Source organism: Typopeltis vanoorti, chromosome 9, assembly GCF_054136105.1.
Source record: "Typopeltis vanoorti isolate ZY-2024b chromosome 9, IOZ_Tvanoo_1.0, whole genome shotgun sequence".
NCBI lineage: Eukaryota > Metazoa > Arthropoda > Arachnida > Uropygi > Thelyphonidae > Typopeltis > Typopeltis vanoorti.
The window spans coordinates 133,405,834-133,430,643 of record NC_143557.1 but is presented as its reverse complement, the minus strand read 5'-3'; the positions used below and the strand labels follow the sequence as shown (position 1 = coordinate 133,430,643).

General features: G+C 35.3%; 1 protein-coding gene across 7 annotated transcripts in view; it reads right to left on the bottom strand.

The window, feature by feature from the left end:
• Positions 1-17,446: 17,446 nt before the first annotated feature.
• Positions 17,447-24,810, bottom strand: part of LOC150103584 (uncharacterized) — a 242,367-nt gene continuing 235,003 nt past the window's right edge. For all 7 annotated transcript variants that reach the window (XM_090398303.1, XM_090398302.1, XM_090398304.1 and 4 more), the window contains one exon: positions 17,447-21,074. In XM_090398303.1, coding sequence (XP_090254429.1) covers positions 17,666-21,049 — 3,384 coding nt within the window. In that variant the 5' untranslated portion in view covers positions 21,050-21,074 and the 3' untranslated portion in view covers positions 17,447-17,665. The remainder of the gene's footprint in view (positions 21,075-24,810) is intronic.

The following is a 24,810-nucleotide window of genomic DNA, read 5'->3' as shown; positions in this document are numbered from 1 at the left end:
AAGAACTGATTGTTACCTAAGCCTGAATGAAACCTCAAAGGAGACTAAAAAGAAAGAGGAACGGAAGAAAATTAATGAAGAGAATTCCAAAAATTGTAACCGCTTATCTCAGAGTAATGAACAATCCAACAAGAAGTTAATGAAATAAGTACAAACCTTAGTTCACCTAGAAGTAAAGAAGCTACAACAACCAATAATGAATAGTTTTGATGAAGTGATGAAACGATTAGCAGCAATCACTGAAAAATCTCAAGAAGACTACAACCCCACAGCAGATAAAATTAGCGAGATGATCAAACTGGAAGTAGAAAGACAAAATATACCCATTTTGGCTAATCTGTATAAGGTAGTGCAAGCACTAGAGAATGTTACACAACAGATGTTCATTTTCTCCCAACTTCAGACAAGAGCAAATATCTCACTAATCATAGAGATCCTCCTAAATGTTTTAGTTTCAATAAAGTTGGACACGTTGCCAGGAATTGCTCCTTTAATAGAAGAAATTACTCTAACAACAAATGGAATTCTAATTTTGGACACAGTCCTCACAGAGAATATAATAAGTTTCGAAATTTCCCTAGATTGAGAGAATCAATGATGAGGATTACAGGAAATGTCCAAGGTTATAAATGTAACATTCTGTTAGACAGGTTGTAATGCCTCAACATCAGTAAGCAGTATTTCTTGAAAATAAGAGATAGGTTGTGGAAAAACGTTGCCAAATTAAGGAGACCTGTGAGAATTACCACTCTTTTTGACTCTAATTCTATAGCATATGAGAAGGTTTGCACTAAATTTTATCAACCAAATATTAGACTGTATGTCTATGTCTACCAAGATTACTTATTGTCCCTTTTACACCTAGCTTGGGTTCTCACATAATATTAGGAACAAATTTTATGGAGAAGCATCACTTGTCTTGTGACTTTTCAAGAGGTGAAATATCCCTAATGAACAGAAAAATAAATGTCAATAGAGGCAATAAGTCTGTATGCACAGGAAAGATTTGATTAACAGGAAGATTTTGTATACCTAATGAAGACGACTGCACTCCTAATAGAGTGCAGTCGTCTGTAGATAAAACAACTGTGAAAGATAGTGATACAAACTCTGATGTACTTGATCAGCCTGTAACACAACTTAACACTGACTTAACATCGAGTGTTAATCCTGAACAAGAAATTGGTACTGGAAATCAACTGTCAGTTAAAATTAATTTGCTAAAGTAACTGCTTTACATATCAGAACTAGAAATATGAGAAGAGGAAGGAATTTCAAAGGAATGAGTGATCACAAAGGGATTACCAATAGAACAAATCACTCAGTCATGAGACGACTAAGACTCAGTTCTAGTGACAGAGAACAGAACTTCTGCCCTGAAAAGACATTGTCCCACTATAAGTGTAGCAAACAAATTTTTCCCTGTGATAAAAACAGCAAGAATCCAAGTGGAGAAGTGGAGAGAAATAGATACACAGACTGTAATGAGAAATTAAATTTTCTTCAGACTAGACACCATCTGAGACCTCAAGAAAGAAGTAGAAAGTCTGAATCCTCCCAGCAATCTATGTGAAAAGAAAAATTTTTCTTTGCCTTTGTTAAATTGTGAATGAAGATATTTATAAATTAATAATACTTCATTTATAATTAACATGATCTGCCATATCATAAGCAGGACTTATTTAAATTTATTTTGTTGGTCTCTTGCTTATAAAATGTTATTCATGTAATCCTTTTGAGTTTGTTAGTTAATTTTATTTATGTAATTTCAGGGTATATCATTGACATGAAAAAGCTCTGTATTAAAGTGTCATTTATTTTATTTGCTTTATTCCTTAAATAATAATATAAGAAACTGTGATGTATGTAATTTTAATATATCCAGAAGATTCCTTGGTGGTACAGAAGGCTGTTGAGGCTATCATATACTGAAAGGCATACAAATGAATGAGTGTTAGAAAAGATTAGTAGAACTTTAAGGCTCCTTAAGGATATTGACAGAAGAAAGTTAAAATATTTTGGACACACAGAAAGGATGGAAGGAGGACTTCTCAGAACAGCAATAGAAGGTAAAGTTCCTGGAAAAAGATGCAGGGGTAAACCATCAATGAGATGGATGGATGGCGTGTGTGGAGTGACTGATCTTCAGAGAGTTGAGACAGCCAGAAAAGCAAACAACAGGACTACATGGCGAGGCCTGTTGTGGAACATCACCGAACATGGGAGTGACCATACGGCATCTGTAGATGCCTTGTGAACATAGAAAGAAGATTCCTTGTGATATCATTTGATTGGTTGTTGTGACAAATCATGCAATTTCTCCTAGCGCGTGTTGGAGCACGAACTAATATATACCAAGGGAAAAGCAAGTTCGATGTGAGCTAAACTGGTGAGAACCAGTTACTGGCGGGAAACAGGAACGAGTGGACACGAAAACGAAAGTAAAAAGGAGAAACGAGTTGGGGAGTATACAGAACGGTAGCTAGAGACTGAAGGGGGATTTTGACGTGCTGAAAACGGAATAGAAAGGACCTGGAATCATTATTATTAATATTATTATTCCTGATACCTCGAAGGAGTCCGAAGACACATCGTGGGAGGACACCTATAACTGTCTCAACCACTACACTGAACCTCTACTACGAATCGTTTGCAATTTAACTTACCTTTTTTTTGGAGTTGGATTTCTACCAAAACTTCTTAACGCCTAGCAGTGGAATAGTGCAGGACATAGGATAATACGTATAAGAAAAGGAAGAAATGGGTAGATAAATTAAACCAAGTGCATAAAGGTTATATTCTCCCGAGTCTATAAATCAGTTGCAGAAATAGAAGAATCTTTTAAGTTCATGTCACTACAAAGTAAAAGTCAGTAAGGACTTTAAAGTTGTTGTTCGATCTCCTTATGATGTGATGAAGCTATATCCTGGTAAGATTACCTTTACTATACTTAATGTGAAGTAACGAAAATTAATTCTGCCGAAAGGAATTTATGCCTAGTTGCTGTATTCAGCGAGTCAAGATTGATTGTATGATGTGCTAAGACTTTTCCCTCTTCAAGTGACAAATGCTATTTTATTGTATTAAGTGTTCATTGACTGAACGAAAATATTGAGAATCATGTTTGTTGTAATTTAGGAATCTTGGACTTACAAGATCTAAATTTGATTGACTGAGCTTAGAGAATTACAAATGAATGTCTGATGGTTCACGAGTTGTATTCTTTCTGAATATTTATTATTATTATTATTATTATTATTCCTGATACCTCCAAGGAGTCCGAAGACTCATCGTGGGAGGACATCTACAATTCTCTCTACACCTAACCTCTACTACGAATCATCTCCATCAACGCCATCTACCGCCCACTTCCAACACCACCACAACTAGTAATTTTTGTCTGTAAATTGCGTGTGTTCTGATGGGCCGATTTGTATGTATGCGGGATGAAAAACCCGAGTTTCCGGGAGAAAAAACCCTGCTACCTCCATATGAGATCGGCTAACTCACCTTCGATTGAAATCGACCAGATAAAGATTCCTCCCGTCGCGACGAGAATCGAACTTAGGCCTATTCCAATCGAAGGGCGATATCTTGAACCGATTTGATATTTAAATGTTTTGAGATGTAACCTTGGTCAGAGTGAAGTCATGATAGTTCTTTGTAACAAGAGGAATAAGATCTGTTAAATATAGTTTTTAATTATAAATTTTAAGCTCAGCTGAATAGTATCTTAATGAGAGCTTTATATTCGTTTAATTATAATGTCCCTGTTGGAATACTGTGTTATGATGTAATTTATGTGACACTGCAGTAAATAATTTTATTTGAATTGAATCTTGTATTTGCCTGATTTTTTTCATTGCACCGCTCATTAAAATAATTTGAATCTTAGCGGGGACCCTATATGATAAAGAGAATGTCAGCTTTATAATAACCTGGTACAATTGAGGGTTGATTTATCAAAGTTGTCATCCAATTCAGAACACGGAGTGGCGCAGTATAATTTAAATTTTCTTCATGTTCGGTTGATATATCAGCCTACAGCTAATTAAATACTAACGAGAGAGAGAGCTGTAAGACGATAAAACTTGATTGAGCAGAAGCTACGATCCAACACTAGAGTAGGCGATAAACGATGTAAATCATACTTGAGAAGAAATTATATTCTTGGTTAATCCTTTATCCAAGCAGAAGTAAACCAAGTTTCCTCCTGAAGTACCACAGCTGTCCTACTTATATATATAAAGAAACAACACGAGAAATTATCACACCTATGTTTCTGAATGCAGATTTCAGAGGGCGAACGCTTCCATTGCACAGACGCGAGGACGTCGAGACATTTGATTTGCACTCGGACGCCTTTTTATTATTATTATTACATGACACCTCTAGGGTGTCCAAAGACTCATCGAAGGATTGCACTTACTTTACAACTTTCTGTCTCCACTAACTACAACGAACCACCATCTACACCATCGCCATCTACCCCACTACTAGTATTTTCACAGACAATCACAAGCATCCATTTTCAAGAGGCTGCAGATTCGGTATTCGAATCTGCAGCCTCTTTACTGGAGAGCGGACACGCTAGCCACTCGGCCAGCCAGGATTATACAATCATCTTAACATCATTTGAAGAATCTGCAGAAAGGTTTCTAATGCGTTGCAATATGATTTAATATTAAAGAAATGAGTATTTTCAGTTGTTTGTATGATAATGCCGTGCTACATAAAGAAAAATGAAAGCAAATTAAACGCAGCGGGGAAATAGGAAGGGAAAAAACCCCGCAGCACCTGGTGTTCCCAGGTGGTAACCCTTCCAAGTACTGACCGGGCCCAATGCTACTTAACTTAGGTGATCAGATGAGAACTGGTATTTTAATTTTAAATGGTGAATTAACTTAATGATAAAATTTCTCAAATATTAAGAAAATTGTTATTCATGCTTTGATATTATATCAATGATATAATTTCCATATGTACACACACAAATGGCAGTTCCTCTTAAGTGGTTGTAAGCAAATTACCTAAACCATCTACAAGAAAATCTTCATGCAACACAAAATGCTTGTGTACGTGATTTGACACTCAGAACTGAAACGGATGCATTTCTTGATGATTTTCTTCAGCTCACCACACTGTAGTTAAAAGAATGTACATGTATTTAAATACGTAATAAATAATCAGCCGCATATCATGACTTTCTCCAAAAGCCATTGTTGGTGTCTTCGTAACATTAAGTTGTGTTGTTGCAAATTATCTGGTCTCTCCTCATATTCTTGTGATTCTCTTTTAAGGTTGTTTATATATTGTACTGATAGATGGAGAAGTTCTTGTCTCGATACATTGCATTTTTTTTCCTGTGATCAGGGTATACAAATTGTTTGCGAGGCTACTTAGTTCGTCGCTTCTCTGCTTTTCAATTATGTTGTGATGCTGTCTCCAGGTGCCTTCCTTTTTAATTCTGGCTACAGGAACCTTTGCTAGTGATTTTCGGGATGATCGCTTGGTCTTTCGACGTCCACGTGCCGTCGACAAAGAATTTGAAGTGGGAAACTTGCAGGATTGCTCTTGACCCAGTGGTAATTGAGGGTCCTCCATCCCCTACCTCTTCGCACTACTGGAGCAAGATATTTGTCCTCTGTTTCCATATCTTCAGAATCGATACCGGTTTCAGAAGAATAGTTATTATTCAGATGAACCCTTCAACTTTCCTTCTGCACCAGGCTTTATGTAATAGCTGTGATCTAAGTAACTAATTGCACCGGTATCGTATACATATTTTGGTTCGTCTTCAGTCTTTAATTTTTCATCAAAAAGATTATACTCCCCGTTTTCATTACGTGCTAACGTCTCTTGGACACCGCTTAACAGAGTGTGGTGTTTAGAAACCTAGCGGGTTTTTATCCCAGCCTGGAGGGGGGTTCTGCGACTTGTCTGGTTCGGTTATACGACAGTAACCTAGAACCATGCAGTCGTGTTTTATCGAATTTTTGGCTTCTTCCTTAACTGTCGCCAATGCCTCGTCGTATTTACTTGGTTGGAAATTTTCGAGCACTTCATTAGGATGGAAGGCATCTTCCTTGCCCATGAAAGTAAGCTCATCTAAATTACTGTTATGCAAGAGGTAATCATCGTACGTGTTTCGACAAAAACGAGAGCTTCTGACTTCGGAAACAATTGCGAGTTGTTCCCGGAGTGCTGCAAGCATAGGGTCATCCTATTTTCTTGATCTCTGTCCACTCTGGAAGACTTCTGTTGTGCCTCTTGTAGAAGTCTGACTTAATGGATTGGAAGAGGATTCTTCACTTGGAGTAACGCCCATAACTCTGTGAGGTGGCATATTGGATACTACGACTATTTTCTTTAGTCCCAGTATCTGGTGGAAACTTGTTTGCACGGCAAAACTTTAGACCAAATATAGTGGACTTTTTCTGTTCTTTTAATTTGGTAAACCGAACTAAAAAAAACCGTTATGTCGTTCTATCATGCTGTCGGACGAGAACTGGTGTATTCAACGTAGTTTATTTGTATAATCAACATGCTATGTACATTCGGAACTATATACAAATATTTACAATCTATGTACAATATTTACAAAGCATGGTTGTTGTTGTTTACATATTATTCCAATATGTTGACAATATCAGTTTGCAAGTACATTTTTTCTTCTTTTTTTTTTACACATAATATTTTAGATATATCCATTTTCATGGATGTTACTAACCAATTACATTAGTTCTATATTTCTACTATTTTCTTTCATGTTATTTTTACTCTTTACATCATTCATTTCTATTCCCACAGCCATACAGCTGGTGGGTTACATATTTACATCTGCTTTCGAATATGCAGACATTATTTTTTTACCTTTAATATACATTGCGTTATTGTAACAAATCTTTGCTAATGGCACATTTAATAATATATCCTTACCATATATATTCATATACATACATATATATATTATACATTGTTTTACATCAGTCATTTCTATTCCGGCAGTTATACACTTGGGGTGGATTAAATATTTACATCTTCTTTCTAACTTGCAGACATTCACTTTACATTTCCAATATGTATTGCGTTATTGTAACAGCTCTTTGTTATTGAGTTTTTGTCCATAATGTGTAGGTATATTTTACATACACATATATTTATATATACCTATACACACACACATATACATCCTAATATATATATATATATATTAGGATAACCAAGTTAATATATATATAAACAATTAAGTTTGCACCTAACCAAACCAAACAATTAAGTTTGCATACTTGGGATTAGGAGTTAAATTAGGAGTCAAACCACCACCCTTCGCAAAAAATAGGTCTAATAAAAACCCTGAGAGAGAGCACAGAAATGAATAATTTGGAATATTTAACGCAGATCCTCAAAAAAAAAAAAAAAAAATGGTTATGAACCCAAGACTAACAAAAAAAAAAAAAAAAAAAATCCTCCACACACCTCCGGAAACAAGATTCCAAAAACGCTATTCACACTTCCATATATCAAGAATGTTACAGACAAGATGGCTAAATTACTAAACAAACATAACATCAAAGTAGCCTTTCTGCTGCTGGAAAAAAATTCAAGATTTCTATATCCTCCGAAACCTCCACATCATCTTTTACAAACCAGGTGTTTATAAAATTTATTGTCCTTGCGGCATCTGCTACGTAGGACAGATAGGAAAATCTGGGGAAATATGCATGAACGAACACCAAAAGGATGTGCAAAACAGAAGAGAACACAAATCAGGTCTAGCTTTCCATACCACTTCCACCGGCCACAACGTACTCTGGCAGAAATTTAAGTTTTTTTTTCTATGTGAGACACGTTTGTGTGTTAGAATTCCAACACAATGCAATAAAAACCAAATCTTAATTCTACACCAAGTTTGGTCAGCTTTGATAAAAAAAATATCCCTCAGTCAGACCTCGGACATTATGAACGTGAACAACAGAACGTGGCATCATCCAGCATTGTTGCAACTTAGCACTGCTTTGAATCTGCATTCTGATTTTTTAATTTTACGAACAGTCAGACGGCTACAACTGTATAGTATGAACTATATTTGAATAATTTCTCTTTTTTTTTTTTTGTTTTGTTTTAAACTTTAAGTTACCTTTTACCCCTGAAGATGTAAGTCAAACGACTTACGAAACTTGTCGGGTTTTATTTCTTTAATGTTGCTTTTAGCTTAATAAAAAAATGTGGTCCAAGTACTGGAATATGCCTTATGAACTTTTAAACCACAGAAACCTCCACTTACAAAGAAATAGCTATGTTGAAAGCAGACAAAAGGAAATGCTAAGATGATCCTTAATACAGATGACTACAATAGTAAATAAAAATATCAACATTACTTTAGCATAAATTCCAATAATGAAGACCCCACAACATAAAACCATAAATCTGTTAGGTATTACTAGCTGGATAACGGTAATTTACCTGCACACACCGAAGTTACATAGACTACCAAGATTCAGAAACCTTAAGTAGTCCATATATATATATATATATATATATATATATATATATATATATACGTGGGCTGTTCAATAAGTATTGACTAATTTTACTGTGGCGAAACCACTCATCACAATATTAATTTCTGTGGAATAAAGATATGTTCCTGTATGTATTAACAAAAGAGGTTGATAGATGGCGTATACAGGCTGATGTGCCAATGTCTCACGTGACTAAACGCAAGTGCTCATCGGCGCGCCTGCTATTGTATATTGCGACCAGTCTTCGAAATGGAAGCGTCCTTGGAACAGCGTTATGCGATTAAATTTTGTGCGCGTTTGCAAAAATCGGCATCGGACACTTTTAACATGATACGCGAAGCTTTCCACGATGAAGCAATGTCGAGGGCAAGTGTTTTTCGCTGGCATAAAACGTTTAAAGAAGGAAGGCAAAATGTGGAAGATCTTCAACGTCCATCACAGAGACATTGATCAACACAACAGCGATTATCATCAAGCACGTCAAAAGGAAGCATCCATTGCTGAAGAATGGCTTCTTATTGCACCACGATAATGCAGGGCCACATATTGCTGGTTGTGTAGTGGACGTTTTGCAGAACAACAACACAGATATCCTACTACACTCTCCATACAGTCCTGATCTCGCACCGTGCGATTTCTGGCTGTTTCCTCAGCTCAAGAAACCACAAAGAGGCCGTCATTTTGAAAGCAACAAAGCATGTGTAAAAGCTGCGGAGGCGGTTTTGAAAGAATTCTCAAAAAACGGACTCTCACATGTTTAAGAAGTAGACGCAACGTTGGGACAAATGCATCGCGTCTCACAGTAGTTACTTCGAAAAAGACTATGTAAATGATGATGATTAAAGATAATCTGTTTTCTGTATAAATATAGTCTTATACTTATTGAACAGCCCACGTATTATATATATGTATATGCGCCATTGAATCTCATCATGCATGCGACAAATTGTCACTCGCTATAAACCTGCCTGCTAAAGATACGGCACCCGAACTTAAGCACATCATCTTTTATATATATATATATAAAGATTGACTAGAACTGAGAGAAATGAAAACGAAGTTTATTAGTACGACATAACTAGTTTCAGCTTTCATCAGTTGCACATTAAAAAAAAAAAAAAAAAAAAAAAGAAAGAAATAACCAGTCAAAACACATGGAGGAAATAACTGTAAACAACACGGAAAATTAGTGTACTGTATATATATTCCAACGTTGGTCTGCGCATTCAGAATTGTTCCCTCGTTGGCGTCATCGTTAGGCGTGTGTGGCATCTCGTGAACGCCAGTATTTGACCACAGCACGAGTCTGAAAGGTTGTAACTCAGGTTGTTGTTATTGAGATGTAGGGGGTTGAGAATGATTTCCTTTGATTATATTATCTTCCTTTCTACTTCATCATTCCTTTGCTTAACGCGGCGAAAGTAATTGCGACAATCCTTTTATATATACGCGGCAGGAGTTTTAATTAACATGCCTTTAAATTTACCAAAAGTCCACCAAATACATCATTTCTCAAAGATAGTAGAAACAACAGGATAAAATGCGATTAGGCTCCAAGAATTTTGGAAAAATTTTAAGCATGCAATTGAAACCATTCATGATTCGTGGGAGTGTCTTCTAGCTGCATGACAGCTGTTCGGAAAAAAAACTTTTGCAGAATGCGCTAATGACTTAGGTGGTTTTCAAAATCCTGTGAACAATGTGGTTGAAGAAATCGTTGTAATTGGTGAAGACCTTGGTTTTGATTTAGATGTTAATGAATTATTGGATTGAAATTCAAAAGATTTCAGTGACGATCTTCTTGAAATTGAATAACAACATGCATATAAAGACAACGAACAAATGGAATGTGAAGATGAAGATTCCAAAGGAGATAACATCAAAGAACTGGATGGAATATTTCGCAGTTTAGAATCGCTTAAGCAGCAAGTAATGGATATCGATGATCGTAGAATGCTTGTTCGACGAGGTCTAGTCATTTTGCTTGTAATCATAGAACTCATGCTGATAGAAGAAAAAGAAAAAAAACTGTTCAAACATACAAGCATTTATTAAACATTTACTTTGCATTCATTTTTTATCTTTCCTAAAAGAGTATCACATAGAACGAATTATTAATACAGTAACCGATCATGAACGAATTGTAATTTTTACCATTATATTTGATTAACGCGATTTTCATATACGCGGTAACATCGAGGGATTAATTAATCGCGTTAATCAAGGGCTACCCATAGTTTCAAAAGTATTAGTCTTTAGGGATATTATATCCCATATTGTTTCTTAGCCGAATACCTGGATAGTGCAAGCTGAGGCAACTCATAGAAATGGAGAGCAAGCTCCATTCACTATTCTTGGTATTTATCCATAATGTGAACTTAGCTCCTAGGAGCTGTATTATTGTTCAACATTATGAGAGGTCACTACCCAGACCGGTTTCAACCTTTTTTGAGGTCTGGGTAGTGACCTTCTCTCATAATGCCGAACAATAATACAGCTCCTAGGAGCTAAGTTCACATTATGGGTAAATACCAATAGTGATCGGAACTTGCTCCACCCTTTATATGAGTTGCCTCAGCTTGCACTACCTAATGGATCAAATGCTGCACTATCCAGGTATTTGCTTACGCTTGGAATTGCCGAACTTTATATAGTTTCTATTTGGCATGAAATTCTTTGAGTTTCTTATTCGGCTAAGAAACAATATGGGATATATCCCTTAACTTAAATAAGTTCATGTCGCCGAATTGAAGCCTTTGGCTCTTCATATAATTAGTAATTATTCTTTAGCATTTACAAACTCCAGCGGTGACGAGCTCAAAACAAATTGGTGTAGCAATGGATTTCCCCTTTCATCCCTGCCGCTCTTATTATGGAATATTTTTTTTTAAGCTTTGGCACTAAATTTAGTCCCGTCAAGCCAAAGTATGATGAAGTATAGAGATGTGATTGCCATTTGGCAACAAGGCCCAGCTGAATTTTCACAACTGCTCAACAATATCCACTTCCGAATTACTTTTAGTCATTAAAGAGGGAAAAGGGTACCTCAGCTAAAAGGCATTCGGATGAGTTCCTCAAGTGTCCAATCTATCGAAAGCCACACACAGAGCAAACCCCTATATGCCACTTCACATCATCACCATCCTGCACACATTGGCTGAGACAGTGGGGCCACCTGTTGTATCTTTTTGTTGTCAAAAGCGGTACCCTTCATTAGTATTGTCTCAACTGTTTATGACAATTGTTTCATTACAAGCCGAGTTATATAGTCCAAGAGTGACAGGGTGTTTTGACGAACGGTCAGAAAATGAGTTATTTTCCGACCGCTCGGAACAAAAGTTTTACAGAAACGTATCAAATGCTTCGAAAAGCATACGATGATGAATGCTTATCCCATACTCAAGTTTACGAGTGGTTTAAACAATTTCAAAATGGTCGCGAGACGCTTGAGGACGATGAAAAGCCGGGCGGTCCGAAAACTGGACTGAGCGAAGTTAACATCCAAAAAGTGCGTGATTTCATCAAAGAAAACCTGAAATTGTCTGAAGATGAATTGGGGATTCCAAAATCAATTGTGCCTTCGTAAATTGAATTCGCGATTTTTTCCCAAGTTGACCGACGACCAAAAAATGTATCGAATTGAACACTACAAGGACCTCATTAAAACCGCTCGTAAGGACTCGGACTTCCTTGAAATGATCGTCAGTGATGACGAAATGTTTTGAGTATGAGCCCAAAACAGAGTCAGAGTGCTGACCACCAGAAGAGGGGCATCCAAAAAAAGTCGCTTGGAGAAGTCAAAAGTAGACAATGCAGTTTCTACGATTCCAAGGACGAATTCACAAAGAATTCGTCCTGCCTTGCCAAACGGTCAATGAATTTTATCTTGAAGTTCTGAAGCGATTGATAGCGAGAATTCATCGCGTACGGCATGAATATCGTGATAACCGACCGTTCGTCAAAACAGTCACTATAACTCGGCTTCTAATGAAACAAATATCAAATCAAACGGTTGACACAACTAATGAAGGTTGCAGCTTTCGACAAAAAGATACAACAGGTGGCGCCACTAGTTTCGAAAAGTTCTATTTATTTTTGGACAGAGGGTGTAATACTCCCTTCTAACAACGCAAAATTAGAAGTCTACCAACCTCTGGAAAAAAAGTTGGAGAAATTCTTGAGACAAATCAAGAATTAACAGGATCCTATCCTCCTTAGTTGTCTACAACATAGCTTGTCAATGTAAATTCAACATTTTGCAGACAGGATGGACTACTTTGATGAGGAAAAAAAAAGTATTCAAATACGGGCAACCTAAAAGCGTGGTTGGATCGCGCTATCACAATACGCATTGAATGAAGATCTATTTCTACTGCAGGTCAATGAATCCAGCCTGAAATAGTTTGAGATGGGGAATTAAAACTACTTTCACGTGCCAGAGATCGACAACTCAGGATATGGTCAAAGAAACGCTTTAAAAAAAAAAAAGTTAGCGAATAGAAGCGAACTTTACAGACGACCTAGCGTTGTTATGTAAACGTCATTTCCATATGGTTATGTAAGTCTTGTGTAAATAATTTATTTAGTAAATTATTTTTATTCCAGGAAGTTAGACAAATAAAATTAGATCACCTTCGCCAGTTAGCGACAATTTTTTTCATGTGATGAAATTTTAAAAAAAAATGCATTCACATTTTAATGCAATAATAAAATAATAAAATGTATATATAATAACTGGATTCTCGAAGCTGTTGACATATCTTGAAGGTAGGCTACAATTGCTGAAAACGCGAATAAAGGCACATTTTACTTTAAGTCACAACTTAATTATAAAAATATAAGTTGCAAAAGTATGGGCTACTTTTGTGGTAGTTTGTTTACAATCATTTACATGCATTGCAGACGCGAACGTGCTAGTTTTTAACAGGTTGCTGGTTCGAATCCTGCCTTAGACACAGATGTTTGATTGTCTTCAGGTGGGAGAAGACGAATTTCATATTAGAGGCCGAAAGTGGCTTGAACAAGTTCCATGTTTGGTCTCTAGAGCATTTCCGTACTATGTAAAAATATTGCAGTTTCATATTTCATGGCAAACAGAACTTTACTGATGTGATAGGTGGCGTTTTTAGAGGAATAAGTCATGAGCCGAAAGACGCGTTTGTTATATTCTTAAAACAAACTTAATGCGGTTTCGTTGCAAAAGTATAACCGAGAAGAAGCCTTCCATACCTCTCGCATTGGCAACAATACGATTAATGCGGGATACAAAGACTATTGCCATATAGACGGCAATTTTAAAGATGCCGGATATGCAAGAATAATTTAATAACATTGATGTTTTTTTTGTATATTTATGGTAATACAATTAGTATTTTACCTATTGTAAAATATTTTCTCGACATAAGGAAGTTGGAACTCAAGAAAATATATCGGCTACCCTTGTACATGAAAATTTTTTTCAAAAGCATTGGACAAAACTGGACTTGTACGATTTTAAAAAATACACAAGTTAATCTTAAGACATATTTGTTAGAACTCATGCAAAGAGAAGCTAAAAAATCGTTCAAAGATACTTGAAGAATTTTCCTCGAATATAAGAATGACAATTAAAAAGAAATACTTATTAAAATATAACAAAATACCACAATTACTTCCTTCTCTCCTGAGAAATGGCGTACTGAATGATGAGTCGGATAGAATGGAAGTATGATGGGAAATTACTCTTCCTTCAAATAGAGGCATGCGATGGGACTTACAAGAGAAAATTAACTGCTTTGTTTTCATTTAAATATATATACTTGCTTAAAAATGTATAATCTGCATATTTCAACTCCATTTTTATGATTTTTAACTGCTTATTAGGCATTTATCATTTGAAGAATGCTCAAATTTATGTTTCGACAGACTTAATGCAAAAATTGTGATGTCTTGGGAGAGGGATGGAGGAAAGTATTAAATTCCATACAGTAAAATACAGATCTGACTGTCACAAAATCCTTGTCGACTAGTGCAATTATTCAAGTAGCCTACTTTAAAATTACTTAATACATATTTATTCAATTCTTTCTAAAGAATGGAATTCTCCATTAACAGTCAACATCTATAATACCTGCAAAACATCCAACTAATAAGTGATCAGTATGTATTTCACCAATGATGATCAACAGATATCCTTGTATGTCATCTTCTTCTAGATGACATATAAAGATATCTGTTGATCATCGTTGATGAAATGCATACTGTGTCAAACCAATAAAATATCTTATATTTTATCGGTTTGGCAGTTAAGAAAACTCAGCCCATCTTAAAAAAAAAAAAAAAAAAAAAAAAAAAAAAAAAAAAACCTAGTAGGTTGCAAGCTTTTTTTCTTCAGGAGTTTGCTGTTCTGGACGTTTTACCTGTCTTCATGAAGGATGAATTTTCCTGTATATTCAGAATACTCTTCTGCTCCCAACAACCATCTCCAGGTGACTACAAAATACAATCTACAATTTTGCTGATTGTACATAACATTTTTTTTTACCTAATACCATGAATAAAACTTCTTAAATATTTACTTCTTACAACCACCTAACTTCAATGATAACCAAACAGTCTGACCTTATTTCCCACAAAAAACGAAGTAATTTTGTTTTATTTTTGAAAATACTCAAATCTCTAGACATGACAAGAATTTTCTTCAATGAGTTAAGAAATAGAAAACTTTAACCACCAGTCTTGGAGGTTTCTTCAACTGATAAATGTAAATCACAAATGTTTGAAACCAAAGTGATTCCATTAAAACCTCCCTAAAATTTCTGACTTAGTATATAAAGAGAGAACACAATTAAACTCATTAATAATCACTCTCTTAACCAGTCATCTTTAACATAGATGACTGGTTAATACTCTAAAAGCAATGCACGAATATATTGTTTATGCAAATGAACATTTTTATAATTATGGTGACACCTGCTTTCTTCGTAACCTGAAGTGGCACAGATCCAGCATATTTCTATGCCAAAGCGCTTCATTTGTTGATGTATGATTTAAAGTAAAATAATGCTAAGAACAACCAATGAAATGCATACCAAAGAAAAAACCTATCCAAAAGATAGCATCTCCATCACATCCCAATTGATTGGTCACACTAATCATAATACCCAATGCTTACCACATTGGGTATTATGCTCATTCACTGACAATGCACCTTATAATAACCTCTCGCAACCAATTCCAGTCATTCACCACTTTCTTTAGTACTGGAAAAATTTACAGTGCACCTCTTTTATAAAATCAGTTCAACAATCAGAAATATAATGCAAGTGGCTTGGAGTCTTCTTAATCACATCATACTATTAAATAACCTACCAGCATGACCTTAAAAAAAAAAAAAGTCCCATTACTAATTTTTTGTGAATTTGCCTTGTAAAGATCACAGCAGAGAATGCACAGATGCAAACAGTTAATCAACAGTGATACAAATAAATCCCACAATTTTAAGCATCCCAAACATAGAATTAAACAATAATTTGTAAGAGAGGCTACCTACTAATCAAACCTGGAAAATGAAAACTGAATTCCATTTTTATTTTGTTCTTTATTTAAAAGCAAAAAGGGATATTTTTGCTTTACGAGGAATATAGTTAATCCAGAAAAATGACAGTTTTTTTTTTTTTTTTTTTTTTTTTATAATACAATTCTGTTTACAAAAAATGATTCAGAACTATTTTGAGATATTTGATGAAAATGCTTTACTGATTAATAAAACATATAAATCAGGCCAATTTATAGTTAACATTTTTTTTTTTTTTGACAATGTGTATATATTCACAAATAGTTAAAGTAGAAGCCTAGCATTCTTAAAAAGTTCTACTAAAACTGCTTTAGGAGAATGAATACTAAACATGAATAACTCGAGTTTCATTTATCCCCTAAAATTTTCATAAAAATAGATCTTTCTACTGAAGATATTCTTATGATATATTACGATGTATAATTAGATTTTTAAAAAATCTTTCACAGTGATCATTATTATTCAAGTTTACAAAAACTATGGAAAATATTTACAATTCACAAAAGTGTCAAGTGCAGGGATATTTGATACAAATGTTACTGTGTATATGATACTTGATTTAAGTTTACTGAATCAATAAATATTATGCACAAACAATGAAAAGGAAAAGGGAATGATGAAAATGAAAGGGGGGGATACACAAGGACATACAAATAAACATTAAGCAAACCAAAGGGGGTGCAATGGTCCTTGAAATTTTAATAATGTTAGAAATAACAATAAGAAGTAAAATATGTATGGTACAAAAAGCATTTTATTTACATTTATTCAGCCATAAATAATTTTTAAACTAGGAAAAGGACTACAGAAATGGCAGCATCAATTTTGGTCTTACCTCTGGCTGCAATCACTATGAATTAATTTAAAATAGAAAAATAAGTCCCACTTGCAAGTTACAGGCATACATTTAAACTTAATAATAGAGATGTACCACAAGTTCTTAATTTATCACTATATTCACAAATGAAAGTGTCAGACACATTTACAAACTTGCAAGTGTTACTAAGAGATACTGCTTGTTTCTGTAACTGTAGCCAGAGATAACGGGGCCATATACACAAATCACACTAGTATCACTTACAATTTTTTTACTAATGAAAGTGTGTACACCAAAGCAGTCTACAAAAGAACCAGCACATTTTCATGCTACTATGGATACAATGTGTCTAATGTTTCCCCCCCTTAATTTAAATTCAGGAGAGAAAAAAATAAAAATAAAAACCCACCCTGTGCCACTTGTCACCATGACTCTTTGGTTAACTGGTGAGAAGAAAGTAGAAATTAGTGTTCAGTTGTTAAAAGAAAAACTATCATGTATTTTACAAACTACACTCTTTTTACAAGGTGAAGAGAGAATAAACCAGAATTCATTTCAAAAACCATCTGTTATTTAAAACTATTTATACAGAACCATTTATATCACCAGGAATGACAAAGGTGTAGAAAAGCACTTCATACACAGAATCAGTTCTGCAAAACTGTTAAGCACATCTGCATTCATTTCAATCCTTGCAGTATGTAAATTTTCCTAATTTTAAACAGTTGTAACACTGAAGAATCCTGCTCTTCAGTGAAAGATATGGCTTTACGGTTTGCTATTTTTATTCACAAATGCAGAGTCTTTGCTTACTGTTTTGGCTTCATTTGTACCACTTGCCCCTTCTAATTTTTTGTCCTCTTGTTCTTTCTCTTCTTCTTCTTCATCATCATCGTCGTCGTCATCTCCAAGACCAAAATCTGACATTCGTATAACAATCATACTATCCGAAGAATACAGGCACTTTTCACATTTTTCAATTCTACACAATTTTACACCACATGTTTTTAAATGTTTCTCTTTTAAATGTGACATGATATCTTTTATTTCATTACCACAGTCTTTGCATTTTCGTGGTTGATCACTATTGCTGTCATCACTATCTGAGGTAACTTTGCTTAAGTTGGTTTTTTTGGGAGAGTCGGTTGTCCTTTCACTTTTTGGTGGGGTTTCCTTATCAGAAGATTCTTGTGACTCAGAATTTGGAAATGAGGTTTTCTTGCTAGGGATGGGCGAACTGTCTTCTGCAGGTCTCTTTACACCACCACTATGAACTAGATACACATGGTTTTCAAATAATTTGTAAAGGTTAAAAGTTGCTGAACAGACTGTACATTTATAAGATAAATGGGCAGGTTTTAAAGTAACCTTATGCACTTGACTCATGTGAGCTACCAGTTTGCTTGCATAAACTCGACCACAAACTGTACAACAACCAGCATCTTGATTTTTGTTAGCAAGTTCTTGCATATTAGATGTGACTAATCCATGGGCTCCTAAGAGGTGCCGTTCTAAACCCTGATCTGTAAAAAATCGCCACTGACACTTCTGACAGTTTAATGGAGGTCGACTCGCTAACATTTTTGGATGGATCTTTACTTTGTGTATTAGTTGCATATGCGTTCTCAATTGTTCCAGATCCTTAATATATCCATCACAAATTTCACAAACTACCAATGTACTAGGTGACATATGAGATACTGTTGGCGATGGTGATTTTGAATTTTGTACTGGATAAGGACCTTGCAATTTTGGTGGCTGTGCTATTTTCATATTTGTAGGCGGTTTTAAGATGGGCTGAGAACCAGATGGTTGTGAAATCATGCCTCCTCCAAACCTGCCAGTATAGAAAGTTACTGATTGTGGATTTGGCAATTTTTTTTGACAAAGTGTGCCATCCAGAGATGCTGGCATAAGAGAAAACTGTGAAGAAGCTGACGTAACAAGGTGACTGTTGCCAAGAAGCGGTAACACCTGACCTGTACTACTGACAACTTGGAAGATACGATTTGCAGGTGGCAGCTGCAATTGTGGAGGACTTGGACACATTTGTCCTAGAATTGGATGCCTAGGTCTTAGAGTTACAGCTGATGGAGGCAAGTGGAGAGGTGGAGGTAGTCGGCATGGCTGGACAGGAGCAGTGAGGTTTTCAGTGAGAGTAGAGGATGCTAACTGTCTGTACAAAGGTAAGTTTTGGTTAGGACCAAGAGGTCGTGATAATCCAGCTGCCATCTGAGAAAAATGCTGATATGCATCAGGCAAAGAGTCACATTTTCTTGGTCTCCCACGTGGACGATGGGCAGGGTTGATGGATTTTTCATAAAATTTTACAACTGATACTGTTATGGGCTTTGGTGTCAAAGCAGGATATTCAAAGTCTCTTGGTGGTGCTAAATTTGATGCACGATCAAAATATTTTTGGCATTTGTTCAGGTGGGTATTCAGTTTAACTTTTGAATTATTTTCAAACGGACAAAATGGGCACTGGTAAAGCTGAGTAAATGGTTCTATATGTCCGATTTTATTATGTAATGCTTCCATGTGGAAAAGCATTTCTCTAGGATCTCGAGTTATATGTATACAATAACTACACCTATATTCCTTACGAAGTGTTACATGTGGTGCAAGTAAATGTCCATCCATAACAGTACTAGATTCTGTAACAAAATCACATATTTCACATTTCTTTATGGATAATGCAAATGGTTCATTAGCTTTCTTTGCTTCCATATAATGGTTCTGAAGCTGTTGTAATTCTTTTTCAAGTTCTTCCTTTCGACCTCCTTTTTTAATCTGTCTTAACTTTAGTTTAGTCAGATCTTTATAAACCCATTCATTTACTCTACTGAGTCCTATTCCAATTAAAAATTCTCCTACTGAGGTATGAAAGAAGCCTCTGTTTTCTCCATGAGATTCATTCTTTTCCATTTTGGCTGGAAACCTATCTTGTTCCTTAAGGAGGAATGGTATAAGGAGAGATGGACTTTCAATAAGAGCCTCACTGCTACGTAAAGTAAAATCACCTTTAACTGGAATGTATTTTCCAACTGTTACACATCCATTAAAACTTTCAGGAAGGCCTGTCTCGACTGGATTCATTTCTGATGAATTCATTTCACTGCTCTTTATTTCTTCATTTTCAGGTAATTTATCCAATGTTTCATGTAACATTTCAGATGCACTACTAACCATGCTTTCACGATTATAATCCCGAGCATCAGTTGTGGTAATATCTTGCTTAATACACAGATCAGAGCTAGAGTCTTTGGCAGGAACATTACTAGCTTCTTCATCTTCCACAGATTTTTCAATTTGGGTATTTTGCAATTGGCAAGATGAATTTGACACTGTGTTATCTTTATGACAATGATCTAACACTTCAGTAGATTGGCTCTTTTCTTCAGTGTGGAGAGATTCCTTATCAGCTTTCATGCCTTTTCCTTTAGTTATTTGAGAAGAAATTACAGCAACACTATCTTCAGCACTGCTGCAACTAACTTGTGAATCATTCACTGCTAATTCACTAGCAATATCTGATATACTGCAATCAGAGGAACAGCTAACTTTGCTATTTTCATTACATTTTAATCTAACAGAATCTGAGGAACTTTGTTTTAAGCAAGTGTCAAGGTTGTGATTTGTTTCTGAATCATGTATTTTATAAGAAGTATCTTCTGAAGACGATTCTTCATTACATACACTTTTCTGAGTTCCAGGACTGGAAGGTGGATTGCTGCAGGAACTAGTAAAACCATTAACAGAACTTGATTCCACAATACCTGGTTCCTTGGCAACAGCATCTTGGGATGATAAAGCAGAACCTTGAGGCTTCTCAACTGCATTTTGAAGGTTGTCTGGCAGATCTCCATTGCAATTCACAAACTCCATCTTCTCTGTACTGCTAGCACCATTTGGAAGTTTTGTTAACTCAGAGTTTAGAGAGATATCTTGCTTATGAAGCTTAACACTTTCCACATCACATCTACTTTGATTATCCGAAGTCATACAGTTGTGGTTTGATACCTCAGTTATATGGCATCCACTGCATATATTTTCTACACAAGAATCACCCTTATGTGCAAATTTTGCTGCAGCCAGATCTCGTACTTCACACTTTGTTGAAGATGCAACGTCAGAAAGAGCACAATTCATAGTATGATTATCCACTTTACACAACCTGCAAAGACAAAATCAAAAGTATTAATAAATAAATTCAACAAGAAATGAAATAACATACTCAAAAATTTAATTTATTAATATGCACATGAGCAAAAGGAACAGTATTTCAGTGACGACCACCCTACTACTACTAGTATTTGTGATAGTAAAACAGCCATAATCAGCATATTTCAATGCAACCCTGATTGATATAAATTATTTTCTAAACACTGATGATGATCACGATCATCATCATCAAATTCCTGCTATGTACCCTCAAGGGGTGTACAGTGTACACTGATGATCATGATAATAAGTTTTATGGTGGCTGGGTAGTGTCCTATGACAGCAGAAGCTAATCGCAGTATAATTCCACAATTACTCCAAATTCCATATTATGGGACTTGAAAAATCTTTCACTGTGGATTATGGAGTCAGGTAGCTAAACGCTCTCATGTCTCAACAGCTGCCAGAGTATTTCAGCACCTCACAAAGTCCAACTTCACATCAGGGACAAAAGGACATGTGAGGTGAGAACAGAATTAATTTAATTAATTAATAGGAAATGCCTCCATCCATCTATTCATCGGATTTCAACAGATGCCGTATGGTCACTCAGATGCTCAGTGATATGCCACACCTGATGGTCCTGTTGTATGTTTTTCTGGAGGCTTCACAACTCTGAAGTCAGTCACTCCATCCATCCATCTCATTGATGGTCTACACCCTCCTCTTTTCCCATGAAGTTTACTTCTGTTATTATTTTGAGAAGTCCCCCTTCCATCCTTTTAATGTATCCAAAGTATTTCAACTTTCTCTGTCAACATCCTTAAGTAGCCTTAAAGTTCTACTGATCCTTTTGGGCACCTATTTGTCTGTCTTCCTTTTAGTATATCCTCAACAGCCCTCTATTAACACCCACATCTCAAAAGTAGTTATCCTTTTCCTATCAGACTTCTTTAGGCTCCGAGTCTCACATTCATAAGTCGTTGTTGAACCAGAATCCTCAACTTTGTTCCTATGGAGACAGACCCATCTTTCCAGATTTTAGACAAGTTTCGGACCATTCCTAATCTTCTTCTGAACAGCAATTTTTCACATTAATAATGAATCCCAGATACTTAAACTTGCGGACTTCCTCGATTTTTTCTCCATTAAGGTACACTTGTTTCTCAAGAACTTCTCTGTCTGTTTTTCCTTTGAGAACATAATCTTTTCCTTGCTAAGTTAACAAGATCAGTAAGAACAAACAGAGGACTCTTCAGCCTTGTCAAAAAAGTCCTAGTCCTTGTTTGCAAAACATTCAAGTTTTGCAATCACTTTAGATGGAGAATGGTCCTCTTAAAGCTGCTCGTAAGGTGCATATACAAAATAAAAAAATGAACATCTTAAATAACTGTTAAAGCAGAATGAAGTAAAGCTAGAATTTTCACCTTGGGTCAAAGCCTACGAGAAGTAACCATAGAATCAAAAGGAAAATAAACCTGCTGATAGAATGAGAGAGTTAAAGGCAATGAGGTCAAAAAATAAAGCACATTTTGGAAGTTAATAAAGACTAAGTCGAATGATGACAGAATTGCAAAAGAAAAATAAATAAAAAAAACTGAACTTGCACAAGCTTGAAGAAAATATTAATGAGAATAAGGTAGAGATCTGTTAAAAGTGCAAGCAACAGTGAAATAACTGAAATGAATATAGATATGAGAGATAATAGAGAAATAGGCCTGGAAGAGGTGGAAGAAGCATTAAGGAAGATGAAGAATGGAAAATCACCAACGATAAGTTATTTGTCTGCTGAGCTGATCAGTGCTTCGGATAGTTATTAAAAAAAAAAGAAAAAAAATAGGAGACACCGGGAATTGGAAAACGGCTTTCGTTTTAGACTTATTTCAAAAAGAAGTCGGAAAAAATATGGAAAAGATAGGTATAGGCAAAAGGTCTTATGATCAAGAATATGTACAACTAAAATATATAATAGTATAGTTCACCCACCGATTACAGATCCTTCGACACTTCTGCGCATGTCAGAAAAAGGAGAATCCATTCCGATAATACGGTAATCAATCTGTCTTCTGGGATGAGTTTGTTTATTATTACAGGTCGGTAAATTTAGATTTTCTTTTACGAATATTACTGTTTTTAAAGTATAACTATTTTGCTTGTATAACAGTTGGAAAAATGTACGTAGAGTATTAACAAAATTAAAAAAGGTATAGCATAAAACAAAAATAATTATACAGAAAATCAGAAATTTTTTCAAATGAACTTAGATCTTCTAAACTTACAGTTGAGAGAACCAAGACACTTTAATATCTTAAACTGATTAATTATTTATGACATGTTGCGACTCTTTTAACAAACCCATTAAAAAAAAAGGTTGGAAAAAAATACCATTATCAAATCCTTTTAATCTTCAGAGTCATCTGAATCGATGTCCGAATCGCCATCACTTTCACTTAAACTGATCACCAAAGGTTTGCATAATTCTTCGATAATTCCATCTGTCCCAATACATATTTTCCAATGAGATGACATGAGAGCAATATTTTCCCTAGTTTTGAAATGTAATACTTTCAATCGCCTGTTCTGAAAGCTTAAAAAGTTTCGACATGTCAATATCCCCAGTTACATTGCAATGGCGAATGAAACTATTCACTTCTGCCCAAACATACTCAATAGCATTAATATCGCAATGAAATCCATGCTCTTTGAGCATCGTGTCGAATTTAAATAGTTTAGTTGTGGACAAGTTTCTTTTGACCAAATTAAGCAATTCAATTTTTCACATATCTGGGGAATGAGAAATGTTATTTGCAGAGAGCCAATCCATAAGAACTAATAAGAACTTGCTTCTTATTAGACCAATTTGGAACTTCATTTAATCGAATAGAGTGATATGAAGCGTTATCAATTATAACAACGGCATTTTTAGGAAGGTTTTTTCTTCTGCCCACTTTTCGAAGATCATAGAATTCATTTGCCCATGGTAATCTCCAGTAGTTGAATTGGCTTTGTATAGTAAGTTTTAATTCAGTAAAAAACCCATTTCTCCACCTGCACACAAAATTATTATGCACTGCGAGGTATTTCCAGTTTGTAGCACTCCACATTCTTCTTTAGACTACCAACATTTTCCATAAGTTAAATTACTATCAATCCACGTTTAATCTAGATACACAATCGGTATTTTCTCCTCCCTGAAACGTCTTACTGCTCTCAAATACTGCATTCTAGATAAAACAATGTCACTTCGCTCCATGATAAGTTCCCTTTAATTCTGGGGCTTTTTAAAACAAAATCCGATTTCATGAAGTATTTTCCTTAAAGTATCTCTTTTCCAAGGAAAATTAATTTTTTTTTAAAGCACAGGAATCAATTTTGGAACAGTTGGCACTCTTTTCTCGACCACGTAATATTCATGAATAGTTCTTCTTATAACGTCTACATCAAAATCATTCAAAGCTATGGTTTCGATGATTTTCTTTCTGTGGTGCTTTTTTTTTAGGAGATTTAAATTTTGGCTTACCTTCACCTTTTGATTCCCTACGTATTCTTTTAACAGTCGACCCCGATACGCCTGCAATTGCACTTGCACGTTTTATGAGTTGACAAAGAGGAACAAGGAGATGGCCTTCTGACAATTCTGTTTCACAGAATGCCAGCACATTATTCAATATTCTTTTGCAAGAGCTACTGAAACGTTTAACAACAGAACTTGTTGACTGTACTGGATCCATCATACAAATTAATAATAA